The sequence below is a fragment of the Athene cunicularia genome (genome assembly GCF_003259725.1).
Source record: "Athene cunicularia isolate RWA chromosome 9 unlocalized genomic scaffold, athCun1 chr9_part1, whole genome shotgun sequence".
Taxonomy (NCBI): domain Eukaryota; kingdom Metazoa; phylum Chordata; class Aves; order Strigiformes; family Strigidae; genus Athene; species Athene cunicularia.
Genome location: NW_020799110.1, coordinates 513676 through 532948, shown reverse-complemented (window position 1 = coordinate 532948; position 19273 = coordinate 513676). Strand labels below are relative to the sequence as shown.

At 45.3% G+C, this 19273-nt stretch overlaps 2 protein-coding genes across 2 annotated transcripts in view; one reads left to right on the top strand and one right to left on the bottom strand.

Moving 5' to 3' along the window:
• The window catches only part of MED12L (mediator complex subunit 12 like), a 132244-nt gene that overhangs the window by 99002 nt on the left and 13969 nt on the right, over positions 1-19273 (bottom strand). The window contains exons 8-15 of the mRNA XM_026854942.1: positions 18105-18254; positions 17481-17580; positions 17164-17300; positions 9439-9570; positions 8244-8370; positions 6565-6779; positions 5371-5475; positions 4266-4442 (exon numbers count right to left, since the gene is read on the bottom strand). Coding sequence (XP_026710743.1) covers positions 4266-4442; positions 5371-5475; positions 6565-6779; positions 8244-8370; positions 9439-9570; positions 17164-17300; positions 17481-17580; positions 18105-18254 — 1143 coding nt within the window. The remainder of the gene's footprint in view (positions 1-4265; positions 4443-5370; positions 5476-6564; positions 6780-8243; positions 8371-9438; positions 9571-17163; positions 17301-17480; positions 17581-18104; positions 18255-19273) is intronic.
• GPR171 (G protein-coupled receptor 171) lies at positions 1526-2653 on the top strand. Its single transcript, XM_026854769.1, has one exon. The coding sequence runs from the start codon at positions 1526-1528 to the stop codon at positions 2501-2503; it is 978 nt and encodes a 325-aa protein (XP_026710570.1). The 3' UTR covers positions 2504-2653.

Below are 19273 nucleotides of genomic sequence, written 5' to 3'. Positions count from 1 at the left end.
GGGCTCCGTTCGCCGAGGAGGAGCGGGGCTGCGCGGCGCAGGAAGGTGCCAGGGCCCGCGGTGCTGAGCCCCGCTCGCTCCCGGCCCGCCTGCACCCCGTGGGGCCGAGCGCAGTCCGGGCGCGTGTGCTCAGGACAACAGCAGCCGCCCGCAGAAAGGCAACGGCAAGAAACAAACCGCTGCTCCCCCCGTTTAAACCACCCGAGTATCTGCAGTCATTTGGGTTTACAAGTTGTGCACACCTGCATAAATATTTTATGGCAGAAAATAAATGTGCAAATGCAGTAGTTCTCTTATACTGTACATTAAAATTAGGAACAATATCATGAAATGAGAGTGCTGCAGTCCGATGCCACTCATGACATAAATGCACTGGGTTTTCATTCCAAGAAATTCTAACGGATGTGCCTCCTTTCCCACAGACATTCCTCGCGCCAGTCTGACAGTGTAGCAGACAAAACCGAGAAAACCCCTCGGTCAGGGAGTAGTATATTTAGTTAAAGTAAGACCAAAATCGACTTTTCTTCACTCTAACTGCTAGTGAAGCCTAAAATGTGAGCAAAACGATTTAACAGCTGCTTTCAAAATGTGCTTTTTCTAAAGGCTTCACAAAAATAATGGGATTAACTTCTCCTCTGTTCAAGCAGGAAGAGAGAGCAGTTCACAGAAACTCAGGACTGATTAGAACTATTTGCACATCCGTCTGACACATCTGTATATCGATTTGACAGTGCCTTAACTTCAAAACTCCTAATACATTTCTATAGAACAAGAATGCTACAAATATTACCTTTTTTTAGCAATTGTCCAAAAGTTAGGAAGTTTTAGTATGATCAGCTTTAGTATTAACCAGATCTTTAAACAGATTCAAACCTTCTTCTTGGCTGTTTTAGTTGGTTGGGGCAGGTGGGACTGAACCAAATAAGAAGAACTGCTCCAGTGGAAAAGTTTCTCAGAAGTCTGTACGCTTTCTAGAACAAACCCTAATACATTTCCAACCTTTTCCAACATGAGAACAAAGCCCCCCTGAGTAAAAGGGGCCTACAAGAAAGCTGCAGAGGGACTTTCTACAAGGGCATGTGGAGACAGGATGAGGGGTAACAGTTTTAAACTGACAGAGGGAGATTTAGATGAGATCTAAGGCAGAAATTCTGCCCTGTGTGTGGGGTGAGGCCCTGGCACAGGCTGCCCAGAGCAGCTGTGGCTGCCCCCTCCCTGGAAGGGTTCAAGGCCAGGTTGGACGGGGCTTTGGGCAACCTGGGCTGGGGGAAGGTGGCCCTGCCTGGGGCAGGGGGTGGCACTGGGTGGGCTTTGAGGTCCAAACCATTCCACAATTCTATGATTTGTGAAGCAGCATAGAGAGAGAGAAAACTATTTCTTCCCAACTGCATTCTTTCCATTAAATTAATCAGACAAAATCCTCAAACAATAACTAGTGTTACTCAGGAATGGTTGATGTCTTGTTTTTTTCTGCAGATTCTTGATACCTCCTAGCAGCAAAACCAACTTGTGCAAGAAGTTTACAATGTCAATCAATGCTTCACATTGCCAGCTTGGTGAAAAAATGGAAGCTTTTACCTATTTTTACTACTTGATTTTTCTGACGGGATTTATTGGAAGCTGTTTCGCACTATGGGCATTCACACAAAAAAATCAGAAACAGAAGTGTATGAACATCTACTTAATTAACCTCTTAACGGCGGATTTTTTGTTGACTTTGGCGTTGCCAGTAAAGATTATTGTTGACTTAGGAGTTGCGTCCTGGAAACTGAGAATATTCCACTGTCAAGTTACAGCCTGCTTCATCTACCTAAACATGTATTTATCAATTATATTTTTGGGATTTGTAAGCATGGATCGTTGCCTTCAGCTAATGCACAGTTCTAAGATGTATCGCATTCAAGAGCCTGGCTTTGCCAAGATGCTGTCCGCAGTCGTGTGGGCAATGGTTCTCCTCATAACGGTGCCCAACATGGCTATTCCAATAAAGACCATTGAAGAAAGACCTGGTGCGGGATGCATCGATTTCAAAACAAAATTTGGAAGAGACTGGCATGTGTTTACAAATTTCATATGCACAGCAATATTCCTGAATTTTTCAGCTGTGATACTGATTTCCAATTTCCTTGTTGTCAGACAACTCTACCGAAACAAATACAGCGAGAGCTACGCCAGTGTGAAGAAAGCCCTCATCAACATCCTGCTCATAACTGCAGGCTACCTGCTGTGCTTTGTCCCGTACCACATCGTCCGTATCCCCTACACCCTGAGCCAGAGCGACACCACAACCAGCTGCTCCCTGAAACAAGCTCTCTTCAAAGCTAAAGAATCCACCTTGCTCTTCGCAGTATCAAACCTCTGCTTCGACCCCATTCTGTACTACCATCTGTCCAAATCGTTCAGACTGAAATTTAGCGAGACTTTTGCAGCACCCGAAGAGGTGAAGGTTTTCACAGAGGAAGAGGAACAACACAGAAACAAAGAGCAGATGCAAAAGTGCTGATTCTGAAAAACATCAGGAGAGTGCAGGCCCACGCTACAACCAGCACCTGTGAGCACAGCTGCAGGGGCCAGCAACGGCCCTGCTGAGCATGGCTACGGTGGCCAGCAACGGCCCTGCTGAGCATGGCTACGGTGGCCAGCAACGGCCCTGCTGAGCCATAAGCCCGAGCAGAAGGGAAAAGCTTGAACAGTCCCAACGGCTTTGTTACACGTTCACAGAGAGGGTCGGAACTAGCAGAACGTTCTTTCCAAAACAGCCTGGTGTACCTGGGATGACCCACCAGGGATCGACAACGCTTCAGAACACAACGTGCCCAGACAGACTCAACCATACCTTGTACTTATTTATGGTAAAAACACCTGAACTCACCTTTTCTAAGTTAAAGATTGTATACTCACTATATTAAATGACTTGGTGCAATCAAGTGAAGAGATTATTTAATAGCAGTTCTTCAGTTGCAAAGTTTTCACATATACAATTAACCCAAAAGATTTCAGAGGGCATTATTTACTCCAGAAAGTGATTTTAAACTGCACTGATTAAAAATGATTGTATCTGCTTACATCACTACCTGCAGTTTTAATAAATAAATTTCTTGTTCTTGCCAAGTTCCATTGCCTCTCCTTGCTGCTGCTTCAACAAATATGAAAAAAGCTAACATGTTATTACCCAGAAAATTCAAGGAAATTTTAAAATTAAGATAAAGAGTAAGTATAAATATCCACTGTGTTCTCTTTGCTTGTGTTTTTTAAAAATGTACCACAACAGCAACCAAGCTTATTCTCTAATTTACAATTACTTCCAAAAAATAATGCATATGTAGAATAATCAGTCCTCAAAATTTTAAAATCTGTCTGCACAGGCAAAATCCAGACACCTGGATTAGCTCCATCTGTAAATCAAAACATTTCAGAAACAAAAACCTAATCAAGGTCTCTTTTTTTCTGATCCTTAAAATGGGCAAAGTATGAGTCAAACTTTAAGCAAGTACTCTAATCTGTCCTGAACAGAAATAGCTCATTCAGTATTCTCGTATCAATTCACCTGCAATAAGTCAGAAACCAAACTCTGGAGTAAGAAATTTCAAGCAAAGAAAACCTGGATTATGGTAGCAGACTCTCACATGACACTTCCTGTGTTGACAGGATTTAGTATTGTTAAAAAGTTATCATTGTTGTTTAAAAAAAAAATAATCTCAAGTAGATACATTCAAGTTCAGGGCTTGCTCAGTACTTAGGCCCTTTTTCCAGCACAGCAGAAGGCATGAGGAAGGTTTGGGGTCTGGAATGTTCTTCATGGGGCTTTCTTCAGTTCCCATGAGCCCACAGACACACCCAGCAGCAGCAGCTGCCAAAAATCCACACTAGAAAGAGCAAGGAGTGGGTGGGAGGAAATAACACCATTCTATCCCCTACACATTTCAGAACTATTTCATCAGATATTTTGTTAGCCATCCGTCTGCCCAACTACAATATCAAATTTTCTATTTAGCGAACTCTTATTAGGCCCTGGAACGTGGTGGCTTTACTGTGTGCCTGCCTCCGCAGCCCCAGCCGGCCGGCCCACGTTGTGACACCCTCACGTGTTCTCCCAGCGCAGCCCCTTCCCCTAGAGCAGAGGCAGGGCGCCAGGCGCCGCGGGCAGCGGCCCTCGGGCAGAGCTCACACAGCCCAGCGGAGGCCAGCCAGCAGCTCCTGCTGCTCACACAGCCCTGCTGCCCGCCAGGCGCACCCTTACGCACGCCAGCGCGGAGGCCACTCACCAGAGGTATGGGGAAATGTGTTGCGTACTGCAAATGGCGAAGGAGGTCGTAATTGGATGGAAAAATCAGTTCTCTCAGTCTTTCCCTCTTGACTGACTTCTCGCTGGTGACCGAAATTCTTCTGTCTAAAGAAGAGTTCACATTCTCACACGACTCCCCAGGCATCGGAGAAAAAATCTAAGTCATGTAAAACAAATGTTTAAGGTAAGTGTAACCTCCAGCTTTCAGAATTCAGCAATTGCATTCAGAGATTTTGTTCTTGCTTACAGTTACTTTTCAGACATCTGAGGGTTCTCAAAGACAGACAAAGCAAGGGCAATTGTAATCAAGCCTGAAACTTAAGATGCATGTACACATCCGATCTCTATGCATACCTCCACTGTTATTAGACAAGTTTTAAATTAGCAGTATTCAGTCAGAAGAAAGCATTACACTTCAATCTCCACACTTCTTATGCTGCTGTGAGACACAAACTGCGATGAGCTGCTCCAGTGATTGAGGGAAAAGAACGGAAAGGGTGAAGCGGGAGGTGACAAGATGCTGCAGGCAGGCATGGACATGCTTGAAACCACCAACATGCCAGATGTCAGCCAGAAACAAGGGTAATAATATCCTGTGAGCAGGGCTGCACCGACAGGCCTGGGCAGAGGAGTCCATGCGGATGCAGGACGAGGCCCAGACCACAGGAAGATACCAGGAGATTCAAGAGTAATGCAGAATCACGGTAACATAAAGAAAAAGAGAGGGGGAAACAGCTGTGGAAGACAGAGCTGAAACACAGAGCAGTCCCTGGAAAAGCAAATGGTATCCGGGGGGTTCCTCAACGTCAAGGAAGCAGGTAGCTCTGCATATTTAACGCTGGGACAAGGGGTGGAAGGGAAGGAGGCAGGGGAGGAAGGAGGAGCTGCGAGCTGTCACACGGCAGGGATGCAGAGAACAGAGGTGATGTGCTGCCGCGGGAGATGGCAGGGACTAGACACCGAAGGACATTGGCTGTGGGGAAAGCAGCAAGGTGGTGCCAGGGGCACGGAGAGACACTCCGTGGGAAGCGCAGGCAGCAGGCACAGGCATCAAAGGCATGCAGAAAATCAAAAGTTAAACCTACTGGAAATTCCGAACCAAAATCTGCCTTAAAGTCACTCTTGTCTACATCATCAAAAATACCAGCAGTTCCCGAGTCAATGCCCATGTGTTCCATAATACTATGATCCTAATAATTGCCAGAGAGAAAAACAAGTATCAGCTACATTTTATTGAAGACCCATTTCACTGCCCACAGGTAAACCCAAACACTCCACCTATTTAAGAGTGAAGAAAAAAAAATTAATGGTAAGAAGTTTTCAGATCTCGACTTTTAAATCTTTAGGATAAGCGTTAATTCACAGTATTTCTCAAGCTTAAATCCCCAAAAGCACAGAAGCAGGACCCAAAGGGGGAAACAAAAAAAAAAAGCAATTCTGTTCCAGGGACACCTACAGAGAGGAAGCCAACACTCGCACCTTCCCATGATTTATTTCTTACTTTGTTGTACCACAAAAGGCAACTGTAGAATCCCCCTATATTTCAGGGCAAATTTGGCCATGAGACCAAGGTAAGAGACATACAAAAGAAACTACAAAGACACATGAGAGGATGATGCTTCAGCTGCCCACAGGCTCCACGCGGACCGTGCAGCAGAACAGGCTACACCTCATCACAGGAGTACACACGTGGTCCGCAGTCTTGAGGTCAGAACCGCCGTCCTCCTGCACCAGTTCCAGGAAAGGGTACGAGCTGCTCATCTGGTGGCAGCCTCGGGATCGCCCCTGGACGATGCAGGGACGGGCCGTGAGGTTTGGCCCCGCGAGCTCCCCACACCCCCCGGCGAGGACGGGGCTGCAAAGCGCCTGGCCTGCGCCGGGCCAGCAAGCCCCAGCTACGCAGAGTATGAGGGGCTTACTCCAGGCTCCCCATGGACTCCTCCTGCTTACAGCTCTCCCTTCTCTCTGCTGAAGCACCTCTGCAAATAAGTTTTTCCACTGGTACATTCAGAAGTCTACATTGTGCCCTTCTGTTTGTCCCGAGTTATTCAGATCACCAAATAACTGTCAGGTCAGCGTATCTGCACCAAACCAGCAATATTTACAGCTATATACATGAATGAAGCTCATGGATCACTTTCAGTCTTCTCAAAGAGAGAGAGACAAGGAGACACAGATTAAAAAACTTAGTATCTCACATCTGAAATACTAACACTTCGGTGAAAATCTATGTTTAACAAAACAGTACCAAACGCGGGAGAAACAGCATGAAGGGTTACCTCCAGTTTCACATCATGATCCTTAGAATAGTGTTCATCCACAGTTTCCCCATTAGGTGAACGTGGTCTAGTAGTTGCAGTGATTGACAAGTCTCCGCGTGATATTAAAGTGCACATGTACGCATCATGGGAGAAAACATCGTGACGAGTGAATTCAGAGAAAAGCAGCACCAAATTCACAAACTCTGTCTTCTCATGGTCACTATTTGGGTCAGCTACCAAAAAAAAAAAAAAGTTAGACTGTATAGACTGTAGTTTCATCTTAGAAGTATTTGGGTGTCAACTCCCCAAATTGCAAACCCTAGAAAATTAAGTTTAAAGGCCTACTAGAAATGTCTCAGGCACCCTGCAGAGGTTTCTCTTTGTCTCCACAGAACAACCCATTTCCCATCTAACCGGCATGTTTTCACTCTGCTGTCAGCTTCAGGGAGCAGGGGATTCCAGAGCACCCTACCCCATACCCACCTGCCCCAGCTGCGGGGTGTCAGCAGATACACACAATGTTCACATACTTCTAAAAACTGAAGAGGGGGGAAGAGGGTGAGGACATTCCTTGTGTGAAGAAAAATTAAAGCTGAAGCTCTGGGTTGTAACAGACCACCCAACAGTTGTCCTTTCCTCCCAAATTACCTTACTACAGTAAATGTCACAGTCTTATCTATAACACTTTTGTATTTATAACAGAAAACCCTTAAAATATTTTCAAAGAACTCAAGATCTCTGCATGCCAGGCCTCCAAGATGTAAAAGCAGTATTTTATTAAACCTTGACAGTGTATTTTATCTATTAAATGTACTCACGCACATCAGCAAAAAGTTTATTAAAATAAACGCATGTTATTTTGCCAGTGCCAAAGCACTAGAGAAATACAACATATGAAATTTTGTTATTAAGTTTTCGTTCCCCAGCTGCTCTCCCCACCCTGCCTCGCAGAGCTACCAGGGTGCAGAGGGACAATACTGCATTTGAAACAAGCACATCAGAAATACAAGCTAAATAGCACAAATAGTTTGGATGGTTTATTAAAACCAGGGTCACCACTGGCACGAAAACAGGGCACTGCCAATACCTCAGAGTCTGTAACAAATTTTTAAGAAGTTTCTCCTTTTTCGGATGAGATCTTTTCAGTATCATGTTTTGAACCACTTAAAACCCCTTTACTTTAAGGGCACTAGAAAAAAAATGCTCTAACTAGCAGTACTTAAGATAACATAAACAGAAGCTACAGTATCAGGCAGTTTTATTAGACCAAGATATTTCATAGAGCAACCTACAGTCAACAAAGATCCTTTTTTCAATCCACCTGTTTGTCAGCTAACAGCTTTTGATTTTATCACTTGTGTGTAATTTCCAAGTCAGCCACTTCGAATGTGGATGTGTCAAAAAGAGGCGAGTGATAAATATGCACAGAGTGCAAGGAATTTCCTCCAAATCTCTTACAGCTTAAACAGAAATAAACATAGGTTCTGCCAATTTTCCTTTTGTGAAAAGAAAGACATGAAAATCACAGAAAGATCCTGTAACAAGGCAGGAGATTGAAAAAAAAATGTGTGCATGAGAATAGAGCAGGTTCTCACGGAAACTGTGAACCACGCGCGACAGCAACAGTAACTTCAGCAGCCAGGCAGCAGACCAGTTGCTTCTGACCTACTTTGGAATATAAAATAGTTAATACTCACATAATGAGGGAGCTTGTGTATCTAAAAACCTTAGTAGGACATTCTGAAAAACAGGAAGACTGGAACCTGTCAAGGAGGCTGAAGACAGAGACTCCTTTTCATCTAGGACTTCAGATTCACCACATCTCTGCACAGTTAGATAAATAAAAAATAAAAAGCATGCACCTACACACAAATGCATATAAAATTCCACAATTTGCATCTGAGGCAACCATACATGCGATTGTTTCCTACCTCTTCATAAAATCCAGACTTGCTCTAGAACGACAGGTTTTTCCCATTACCTAGCTTGGTTATTTCTAAGGTGGTTTATTTAATCACTTTGGATTACTTATTGAAAAGGAATGTCTGAGACATGTACCATCATCTGCAACGACACGGTTTCATATAAAAGCAAAAATTGAAGATACAGAACTTCCAGGACCAACGTGAATACAAAAGGTACCTCCTCTCTGTGTGCGTTACACTACCGGCAGCAATAACCAGGGAGTTACTGAGGGGATTTTGGTGGGAGCGAGGCAGAAGCAGCACAGCGAGCTCCCTTCCCCCTGCTCCATGGTTTGTGGTGCCGGAGCAGGACGGCTCTGGGAGGGGGCCTGTTCCTGCCCGCCGAGGCTGTCCCTACGTCTGGCTGCAGAGACGCGCCCAGCGCGCTCTCACCGAGCCAGACGGGCACCACATCACCTCCTGGGGCCAAAACCCGACGCCAGGAGAACCCCGCGCTGTAGAGATGCGGGGGGGCTGAGGCAGGACACGTTTCATCTGCCCTGAAAACAAAGATGTTCTACAGAATGCCGCATTTACAGTGACACTCAAATTTTGCCTCAAAACAGATCTTAGTTTTGGCACGTTCCCAGAGGCCCTGCCAGGAGAACAGCCCTGCCCACTGGCCAGACCCACAGCCCACTTCTCAAGGAACTCCACAGAAGTCAAACCCTTCAGACACACAGACATAAATCAGATAACACAAACAATTCCGAGTCAGGTTGCAACTTCTTCTTCTTTTAAACAGAAGGCTTTTTCGTTTTAAATTTATCTAGAATTTTAAAACTGTAGATTGATGACAAAAACCCCCAGTGCTCCCAATGCCATCAAACTTGCTTCTTTTGTAATGAGATTAAAGTGATGTCTCCTCAGAAATACCTTACTTTTTCAGCGTACTGTTCGCACTACTCTGGAAGTAGAAATAACTTACTTCTGCTTCAATTTCTGCTTGTCTCTTCTCCAGGAGCTTGGCTACGGCCATGGCCCTGTGCTTACCAGACCTTTTACAGCTCACAGCCCACTCACAGAGCAGCGTTACCACAGCCTCGTCGTTGGGGGCTACCTGTTCAGTGAAGAACAAAGACAGAAACGCATTTCACCCATTGCCAGCGGGCTTGTTTCTGAGCAAATAGCAGCAGCCAGAGTTCTGGGGGATGAAGACAAAAGCCGCTTTTTATTCTTTAGTACAGACAGATGCACACATTTGCTTTATTCACAGTGTTTTCAAATGAAACATAATCTGAAAGCCAGAGAGGGCAATCTCAGTATTCACACTGCTGATACTCAAATCAAAATTTTCCTTTATCGTAATGCTGCTTCACAAAACCAGAAAAGGGTGATCTGCTTTATGAGAGAGAAACAGGAAAAACACAGCACACAGCCTCTCAAGCCAATCAACACCCAGAATTTACACTTTCCTTACATCAATTCTCCCAAACCTCCTTCATCTCTTTCCAGACCGTTACTTGCACCCCACTGATGCATTAAAAAAAACCCAAACACCCCTAACCTCTAAAGGTGTTATCTATCAGATAACCAAGGCCAAAAAACTCCATGAAAACTCAATTTATTTCTGAACTAACACAGACATTTTTAAGAAGTGTCACGTTTTTAGAAAAACTGGATGTAACCCAGAAAAATGGGATATGGTTCGCTTCTACCTATTGAGTGTTCAGCCAACCTCCGTTTCCACTAACACTCACACTTCAGAAGTATTTTTCTGGTGTGCTACTGAAGTGGATCTGCTGAACTTCCTCATTCCTGCCCAAGCTGGCTGCCACCTCTGAACATAAGACCGACCTGCACATTAGGCAGATGTGATTTTTCCTCTTTCCCCAAGATCAGTGGAAACAACACTTTCCAGTAAACATCAGAAGAGCTAGAGTCAAGCACAGCCCCCTCAGAAAACAAACACTTTTTGTCCGAGTGATTGGGCATTAGAGACCCACAAGCATGAAAGTTACTGCTTCAAAGCTACCCCAGTCATCCTCAAAAAATACAAACCAAGGGTATGCTAAACAAGGCCGGTGTGTACCTGCACACACACCGCCCAGGGAAGCTTCCTGTAAGTGCGCTTCAACAGGCGAGCGAGCAGGAGGTACTAAACAACTAGAGGTGGGGGAGCGGAGGGGAGACGGGGAAAATGCTTTTCTCTTACCCAGCTGAGTGAGGTGGTAACGGCACTGCTGCTGCGGTTGGGTGCGGTCAGCTAACACTAGAAGCACAGATACATTTTTGAAGGCAATGCAGAGCACCTGAGAGTCTGACCTTCACACTGACTTCTTTTCTTTCTGCTAACAAGAAAACCCCCAAGTGCTGCTGTACCTCGGGCAGGAGCCAGGACCTCAGGTCGCCCATTCCCTGAAGCTGCGCCTGTGCCCCATCCCAGCGGCGCTGGAATGCTGCTGTCCCTCGGCCTCTCCTGACCGGGAACCGCAGCTCAGCTCACACAAGGAGCCAGAGAGGCTCCTACACCTGAACCCCTTCAGAGAAGTAAAGGAGGGAAGCCTTGAGGCGGTCAGAGCTCACCGTGCTGGGGCAAACACGGAGAGGGAAATCCTGGCAAGAGACATGTAAAGAAGACTTACACGGGGTACTTCTGAAAGAAAAAATGGTTCTGACAGTGTTCCTACATGCTTCTGTTTTGGCCTAAAGAAACAGGCTTAGGTTGTTTTAGGAAATGTCAAACTGTAGAAGAAGCAAGCCGATTTTTGGCTTTCAATTATCATCCACTTGAGAGAAACAAGGGTGCTTTTCCCCTAAGGAATACACACACTGTTCAAACATCGCCAGCACGCAGACAGACTGAGGAACGCACAAGCACGTGCACACGTACAAGCATTTCTTTCAGACGCTGCTGGAGACACTAAGCCCAGAATAGCAGCCTGTTACTCGACTGCCCTCAGAGCTGCACTCAGCAGCGCAGCAAAGCGAAACCACCGAAGCCTGCGGCCGGGCCGGCGAGCTAACCACTTCCACTGCCGCTGCTCCGCTGCCCCAGGCAGCAGATGTTTAAGCCTTACAACAAACGTGAAAACAGCCCAAAGTGCAACTCTGGTCACCATATACGAGAACACAGATGAACAAAATTCAAAGTAAATCTCACACGCCCCTGTTTTTGGAGCCCTCGTGAGTATCCCTTGCAGCTCCGTGCCTGTGCCGCTTCCCTCCGAGGGCTGAGGACAGAAGAGGTGGCAGGGCTGGGCCTGTGCCCACCAGTGAGCCCGCCTGGCCCTGCTGCCCGTCCTTGCTGCCCAAGCGCATGCTGACTGCACTGACGGGTCACAATTAACAGGACACCTCGTGGGCATCGCACGCCCAACTGCCTGCGATCAAGGACTAAGGCTCAGTTACCCCAGCAGGTTCTTTTCCTGAGGGGTTGTTGGGTCACGATCTTTCAGAAGCTCAGTGACAATGAGCTCAGCAGAAACTAAATAACTTTATGATCAACAGCAAGTTGCACATTTAGACTTTTAGGTGTGAAGCCAGCAACAGTCACTATCTTTTTTTTTTTTAAACTAAAGATTGCATAAATGACTTATTTGATAGCCTAAAGAAAAGAGAAAAACCAGGGTAATCTGACCTTTTTCTATTAAAGCTGGATGTTATTTCAAGAAATGCTGTGAATTCTTATTGAACAGCACTTCCATGCGTAGCTCAACCCACACACCGCAGCACTGGCGACAGCTCAAACACACCTTCCTATTGGAGCACAACCTGCAGATTTGCTTCAGATCATGAGACTGTGGTCAACAAAATATTAACCACTGCTTTGAAGCTGTCTAATATAAAAAAAAAGAAACAAGTTGTGTGTCCTTTTTAATGACCCCATCAGTCATTTAAGTCACAATAAATTTTCCCCTTCCAGAGAGATTTTGTGCTTCAACTCCCTTAGACAGCAAGGTGAGCAGGAGTCTGATGGAGTTACTGAAAGAATAAAGGGTGAAAATACCCACACTAACGAGCCCGAGATCAGTAAGAAATTCAAGCAACTGAACTAATGCTAACCACATTATTAAACATGTTACAAGAACGCACAGAACATGCTCTATCTTCTCAGTGCTTGTGGAAATAAGACTCCAATTCTGCAGATATTTTAATCCATTATATTTTGCTGATCTTGTCTCTCTTACCCGTCATGCATCCCAACATGCTCAGATTCAGGGCCCTTACGTACTAACAGACTATTTAAATTGCAGCTTACTAACCCAAAAGGCATGGTTAGGCCTCCTTTCCCACAGACACAGCAGGGCTGGGGTTTTTTTTGTTTGTTTCATTTCCAGCAAAGTGATCTCAGAAAGACAAATATTAACTCTCTGCATTTGTAACAAGTCCTATTCATGAGAACCAAGTTCAAAACAGGACTTTTTCACTCTAAAATGAAAAACATCTCTTGGCATCATAAGGATTCAGTTGCATTTCAAAAAAAACGTGAGAAGCAAGACTGAAATACAAGTTCAGAGACCCAAACCTTACAAGCAATCAGAGTGCACAAATATCCATGAAGTTTCAGGATTCTATATAATGATTTCAAGAAATTCAATATCAGTCCTTAAAAATCAAGCCCTCTTTCCTTTCACCTGCTTACTGCTGCATACTAGCCAGAAAATACTGGTATGAAATTTCATTTACCAGGTATCTCTCCCACTGCTTAGGGGTGTTTCAAGGTGTACTTAACCACATTGTATTTTTCTACACAGAAGACTGACAAGTTAAAAAGTCTCACAAACCATTCTAGGGGGGGGGGGGGGGGGGGGGGAAATCCTTTCTCAAGCTTAGTTGTATCTCTGAGAGGCTACGACAGATAAAATACAGGTAGACCAAAAGTCAGGTGAGAGTTGGGTGGGTTTAAGGCCCAGGAAGATGACAGATGAACTCAGAGAGGAGTTCTCAGAGACATTATGAAAAAGTCCCTGTTGCATTCGCTGGCTCCCTCTTCTGAGGACTCTACTTGTGCACAAATTGACTCAAGCCTTCAGATCTCTGAAAGGGGGTGGAGCGTAATCGGAGGTGTTCCAAATCTGGGTGAGTGCAACACGGTTTTATTCTCATTTCAAACTGTGTGGTAGCAATACAAACTGTTCACTGGATCGATTTATGTAGCAGTGCCTCCCCAATAACCACCGCAGTGGTAATCACTCTGGAGCTGTGTGCAGAGACGTTGTGAGTCAAGGAAGTGTCAGGTGGAAAATACCTGTGGCTAGCAAATAAGGCCAGTAGTTTTCTCTGCAACACCATCTCAAATGAAAGTGAATTTACTGCTTTATGCCACGTCATAGATTTCTAGATTTCAAGTCCTCCTACTCAGCCAAATCTACTCAGAAACTCTCTACAAGTCAGTGAAGCAGAACTAGAAATGAGACATCCTTTGTGTTACTCACTGTGCACACAATCACGCTCAGGGGGTAGCGTCCTTCTTTCTGTACTAGCTGTGAAGGTACATTTCTATCGGCTGCCAGATCTTCACACCACAAGAATTCAACAACTGTTATTATCATTTAGAACTTTCTGGATAAAAAGCTGAGCATCTGGCAGATGTAGCAAGTGCTGCTGTCTGGGCTGCTCACAGAGCCTGAGAGAGGCCAGGTGCCCACAGGGAACCTCCCCCACAAGCGCCCAGGCTGTGACCCATGACCGAGGCTCAGGCCTCGTGGCTGCTCCTACGGGATTCCACAGGGACAGTCGGTCAGAAGCTGCAATGCAATTCGTATCTCCTATTTAAAGTCTGCTTAATAATAAAGTCAGCATTTAATAATGCTCCTTCATGCTAAGGCGTCTCCAAGTCACTGGAGAAGCGCCGGCTTCTCCTCCCACCTCCGTGGCCTCTCTCAAGGTCAAGGCTGGAGGGTTTGCTCTGAGTCTGGTCAAAATGTGGATTAAACATCCCATTTTCTCAGAGAGCTTCAGTGTGCCACCTCTGCCCCGTACAACACGCTGCTCAAAACCTGTGCTCGGTTCAACACCTGCCTTCCACCTGCCCCATTGCCCTGTTCCAACTCAGCATAGCCCCTGCTCTGCGTTTTCCTCCATTTTGCTCTCTCATGCTGTGTCACCGAAGTCACCAGACCCCAGCCTTCAGCACCCCTCTTCTGCAGCTCCCCGTGGGTGAAAAGCAACTCTTCCCCCTGCAGGGTCCTTCTGCTCTGATAATTGGAACCATGAGTTATATATTAAAACAACTCTGAAGAAATCAACAGATGTATGAAAGCAGCATCCTGGGTGCGTTTGTGTGGTTTCAGTCTCTCTCAGAGCCAAAGCTTTCAGCAGGAGCCACCTCCCTCCCATCCCAGCACGTGCCCAGCGCTCTGCACTGCCACTCTCATGTGTTCCTGCTCTGCCCGCGTTTGCAGCCTTCACGACAACGTTTTGCAATACAACAGGAAAAACAGACAGGAAATAGGTTCCAACCATGTTTGTCGGGCTCACATCAAAACAGGAGCAGATAGCTGTCCTTCAAAGTACATTTTGCTTTAAATAACTACGTCAGTAAGCAGACATCCTAGTGATGGGCATCTTATTTACTAAATGAAAGTCCCAGCAGGCTCACATGAGTTGCCAGCTGAAAACAGAGTGTACACGACCTCATAACTTCCGGCCTTTTCTGCCAAGAAAAAACAGCCTGAGTTTATTCAGGGGGAAGGAGACAGAGACAAGGAGAGACAAACAGCACGGCATGTGGCGATGTCCCCGCATGCGCAACCTCACAGCGCCGCAGCGGGGGCGCAGGGGGTGGGGGGAGGCACTGACACCCCGCAGCTGTCCAGGGGCTCCGCAGCCCTCAGCCGGGGCATGGGGCCAGGCTTCACCCCCCAACAGCCCACCTGGGAGCCCACCAGCTCAACGCTCCACCAGTAACTCAGGTGTAACTTTGGCACTGCAAATGTCAAAAGTACCATCCATCGGGCACTCAGCATCCCAAGGCAACCTCTTGTCTAGCTGCCACGAATTACCCGAGCCAAGTGACAACTAACAGCCTTGAAAACTCCAGAGGAGGCTAAGAACCTGCAGATAATTTAAAAGTTTAATTTCCTATCAGCTCCAGATCCAGTCAGGCAAGACGTTTTTTCAAAGCTCAGTTTCTTTCTTTCAGAACCAGTCAGCATCTTCTCTGCTTCTGCTCTGCCTGCAGCCTCCTGTGACCGCTGCGCAAGCACAGGCACGTGGCACTGACGTACGGCAACGCTTTACCCCTACTCATCATTCTCCACCTCGGAGGAAAATGTCATGCCACTAGGAGACAGGCAGCCCTTCATAAAAACATTTGGTCCCCAGAATTGAGGAGCCCATGTCTGAGAGCTGTTTTCAAGCAGCTCAACCTCAAGTCATAAAGTACCATAAGACAAAGGCAGTAACTAACAGCAGACCAGGCTACCTTACATTCAGAAGTCTCCCTACCACTGCCTTTTGAAATAAGTTTGTTAGCACAATTGTAGCTGGAACTCAGAAAAACTTTTTGAAATACAGACAGGGAGAAGGAAAAAAAAATACAAATAGAACTGCAGTAGAGCCACAGCACAGAACCACACCACCTGGCCCCAAAAGCAGACGAAAACAAAAAGCTAGCATGGAAACCATAAAGCATATCACACCCTACCCATTTTAAAATACAAAATAACTTCTGTGTTGCACTTCTGATTCCATCCAAGCATCAGGGTTAAGAACATCCCACAACTTCACGTGCCTGTACAGCTCTCCCTCCTCCGGTGCTCTCTCACAGCTGTAATAGTCTATTTGAAACAGAAGGACAACTCTGGCAAGAGTTCCCTCCTCCCTACCAGTTCTGAGCTTCACAGACAGGGTTTGTGGGCAGGTGTATCTCTGGAAATGCTGCCAGAGGTGTTCCCCCCCCCGACACAATGTTCTGCTTGATCATTGCAAAGTCATTAAAACGCTGACTGACAGTTATTATGCAGTATTTCTGTGCAACAGAGGGTCTTGGATTGAGACCATCAATCACTGAGAACACAGCCATGAACAAAAAACAGGTGCATTCAAAAAACAAGCTATTGCATAAAAGTTTTTTTAACATTAACATGAGCAGCTATGACATATTCACTAATACTTTCCACTTTAAAATTTTACTTCAACAGTGTATTATTAAAGCTGGCTATTCCTTTTTTCCCAAAACATTTTCCAAGGAAACTCAAAAGTTTGACATTATACATATGCCTAGTGACACTATCATCTGCACTGCACAAAAAAAAAGTAAAATGTTAAAGATTTTAGATAAAGTTTCTCATGATCTCTGAAAATGGTTTTAGGAGCACAGGTAAAAATATCAAAAAATGTAAGAGTATGCAGTTTTATAATATTTTACTATACGTAATAACCTATCAATTTATTAGTTTCTACAATAGATCTAAGAGCTGTTATCAAACAATAATCCCATGTTTAACTAGGCAGCACCCAAAAAACAAACCACATAACCCTGATCATTCCTCCCAAATGAGGTTTACAGTACGTAGCACTGAAGAATTCAGTTATAACAGCAAAGAACCGTTTTCTCCTAACAAACCAAACATCAAGTGGTCAAGAAAAAATAACATCAAGAAAACACAAAGCTTTTGTGTCAAATACACACACACAAAATTCTCATAAGTAAAAATAAAATCCATTGTCTACAGATTATGAAGCGAGAGGAGACTGTAGCCATTACCTCTTGGTTGTCTTTATTCTGATTTGCCCAGAAAATCTTATGATAAAGTGTCTCCATGGAATTGCTGGAATCTGATCTGTCAAAACAGTGCCGATCCAACACTTCCAAGGTGTGTAAAACTCGGCTGATGGTGACCCCTAGAGATGGGAGTTAGGAGGACACACAAAAAATAAATTTACAATGGTTGACGCTGCATTGCATTTATCTGTCAAATCTATTAATAGAATTAATCCTGGTACAACAGGATTATATACTCAGAGAAGAACAGATGCAAACCCTAAAGCTCCCACTGCTGGTTTCATTTTGAGCTGTCTTACCAGCAGTTGATTCTTGGCACTTGTCGAAAGACCATCGCACCTCCACAGCACGACCTCTTTGTTTTATCTGCTGTTCTACTTCATAAATCTTTGCCCGAACCTGTAAAGAAGACAGCTGCTAATTAGCTAGTGGTGGGAAGTCTCGATTTTCACCTCCAGCTTGTGACAGCTTTCTCAGCAGGAGCAAGGTACCCTATGGTGTGCCGCAACACTCCCTACATTTGGGAACAACAAACTGAAGTACGTTCTGTTCAAACACTTTTGTCTGTTACAAATCCTCTTGTACACTAAAACACCTTTTCCTTGTATCCCATCCAACAGAAGTTAACTTTCAGCGTGCCTGAAAAGTCTCAATACAGCATGCCAAGCTTCCTCTTGTTTGCCCTTTTACATCTTAAAGTAATTGAGTTTTAATAACAGAAAACATCTGAAAGTAAATAAAATTCCTGGTATTTTCACAAAATCAGCACCTGGATGAAGCACAAAGTAAGGTCATCACAAACTAGCACAACACTACTCTAGACCCACAGAAATACCTAAACTTGGCAGTAAATCCTAATGATCCCAAATCATTATTTGGAATATAAAACAGATCTTACTAATGTGACAATGAAAAAAGCTTACCTGCTGATTAAATGCTGAATTTCCACCTGGCATAGGTAAACTAGATGGAGCAACTTGAAGTAAATCCAGAGGTGAGCCTGGATTAACGTTCTTGTTTTCATTTGTGGAATAATTCCACACCAAGGCACTTGGGCAACAAAGAGTTACAGTCTGCAAGCAATAGTACAAAACAGAAGTAATTTATTTTTCTAAACACATGTGATAGACAATACCGACAATAAGAGTTTGTTTTAACTACTGCAGTGAAATAAACAAAAAGACAGGCCTACCCACAATTACTTTAAAACATCCATTTGAGGAAATTCAACTAATATATTTTCCTTCTTCATTATTAAAAAAGAATGTAAACATATAGGTGTTCAATTCCCATTTGTACTGCTTTCGAAGAACATCACCAAAGGTTAAGTTCGGTCAGATCCTCCCTCTGAAACCTGAATGGGCTTTAGAGGAAGGAAGTTGTTTTGGTGTTCAGCTTACAGAAAGAAGCTACATGTGAAAAATTAAAATTTAAAAGAATCGGTTAAAATCAACTCTCTGTGAAGATTTTAAAGCACAAAAGGGTCACTGAAATGCACCACAAACTTAAGATTGACTTCAGAAGAAGATCTCACAGGCAGGATTCAAAACACTTCACAAGGGCTTGTCAGCAGGTCCCCGCTGCCCTGTGGCACCGGGAACCGGAGGGAGCGGCACCAGCAGGCCGCGGTGTTCCGGGGTCAGACCTGGAGTATCATCGGAAATGACGGAAGCTCGTTCATCTTAGAGATGGTTCTTTTTGAGGCTGCTGGATTACCCCTGGGAAGCTCCCCCAGTCCAGATCTGGATTGCGAGGCAGCCCCGTGGCAGGAACTCTGCCCGGAGAAAGGCTGCTCCCAAAAGGCAGAGCCTGTCTGAAGCCAGGCCGTCCTCTGGGCCCGCTCGGCAGCACAAGAAAAGGGGGCAGCGAGCAGGCAAAGCCCCACAGACCGACGGACGGTGCGGGAGGCACGAGGCTCAGCGCCGCTAGCGGGAGAGGCTGTGGAGCCGCCGCAGCGCAGGAGCACCTGAGGCTCCCGGGGCCGGCCCGTGTCCAAGATGGACGCCGAGCCCAGGCGGAGGGAGCCGCCCGACGCGGGCACCTCAGCCCCCTCAGGGCGCACCCACCGGGCGTGTGCAATGACAGCCTTTAT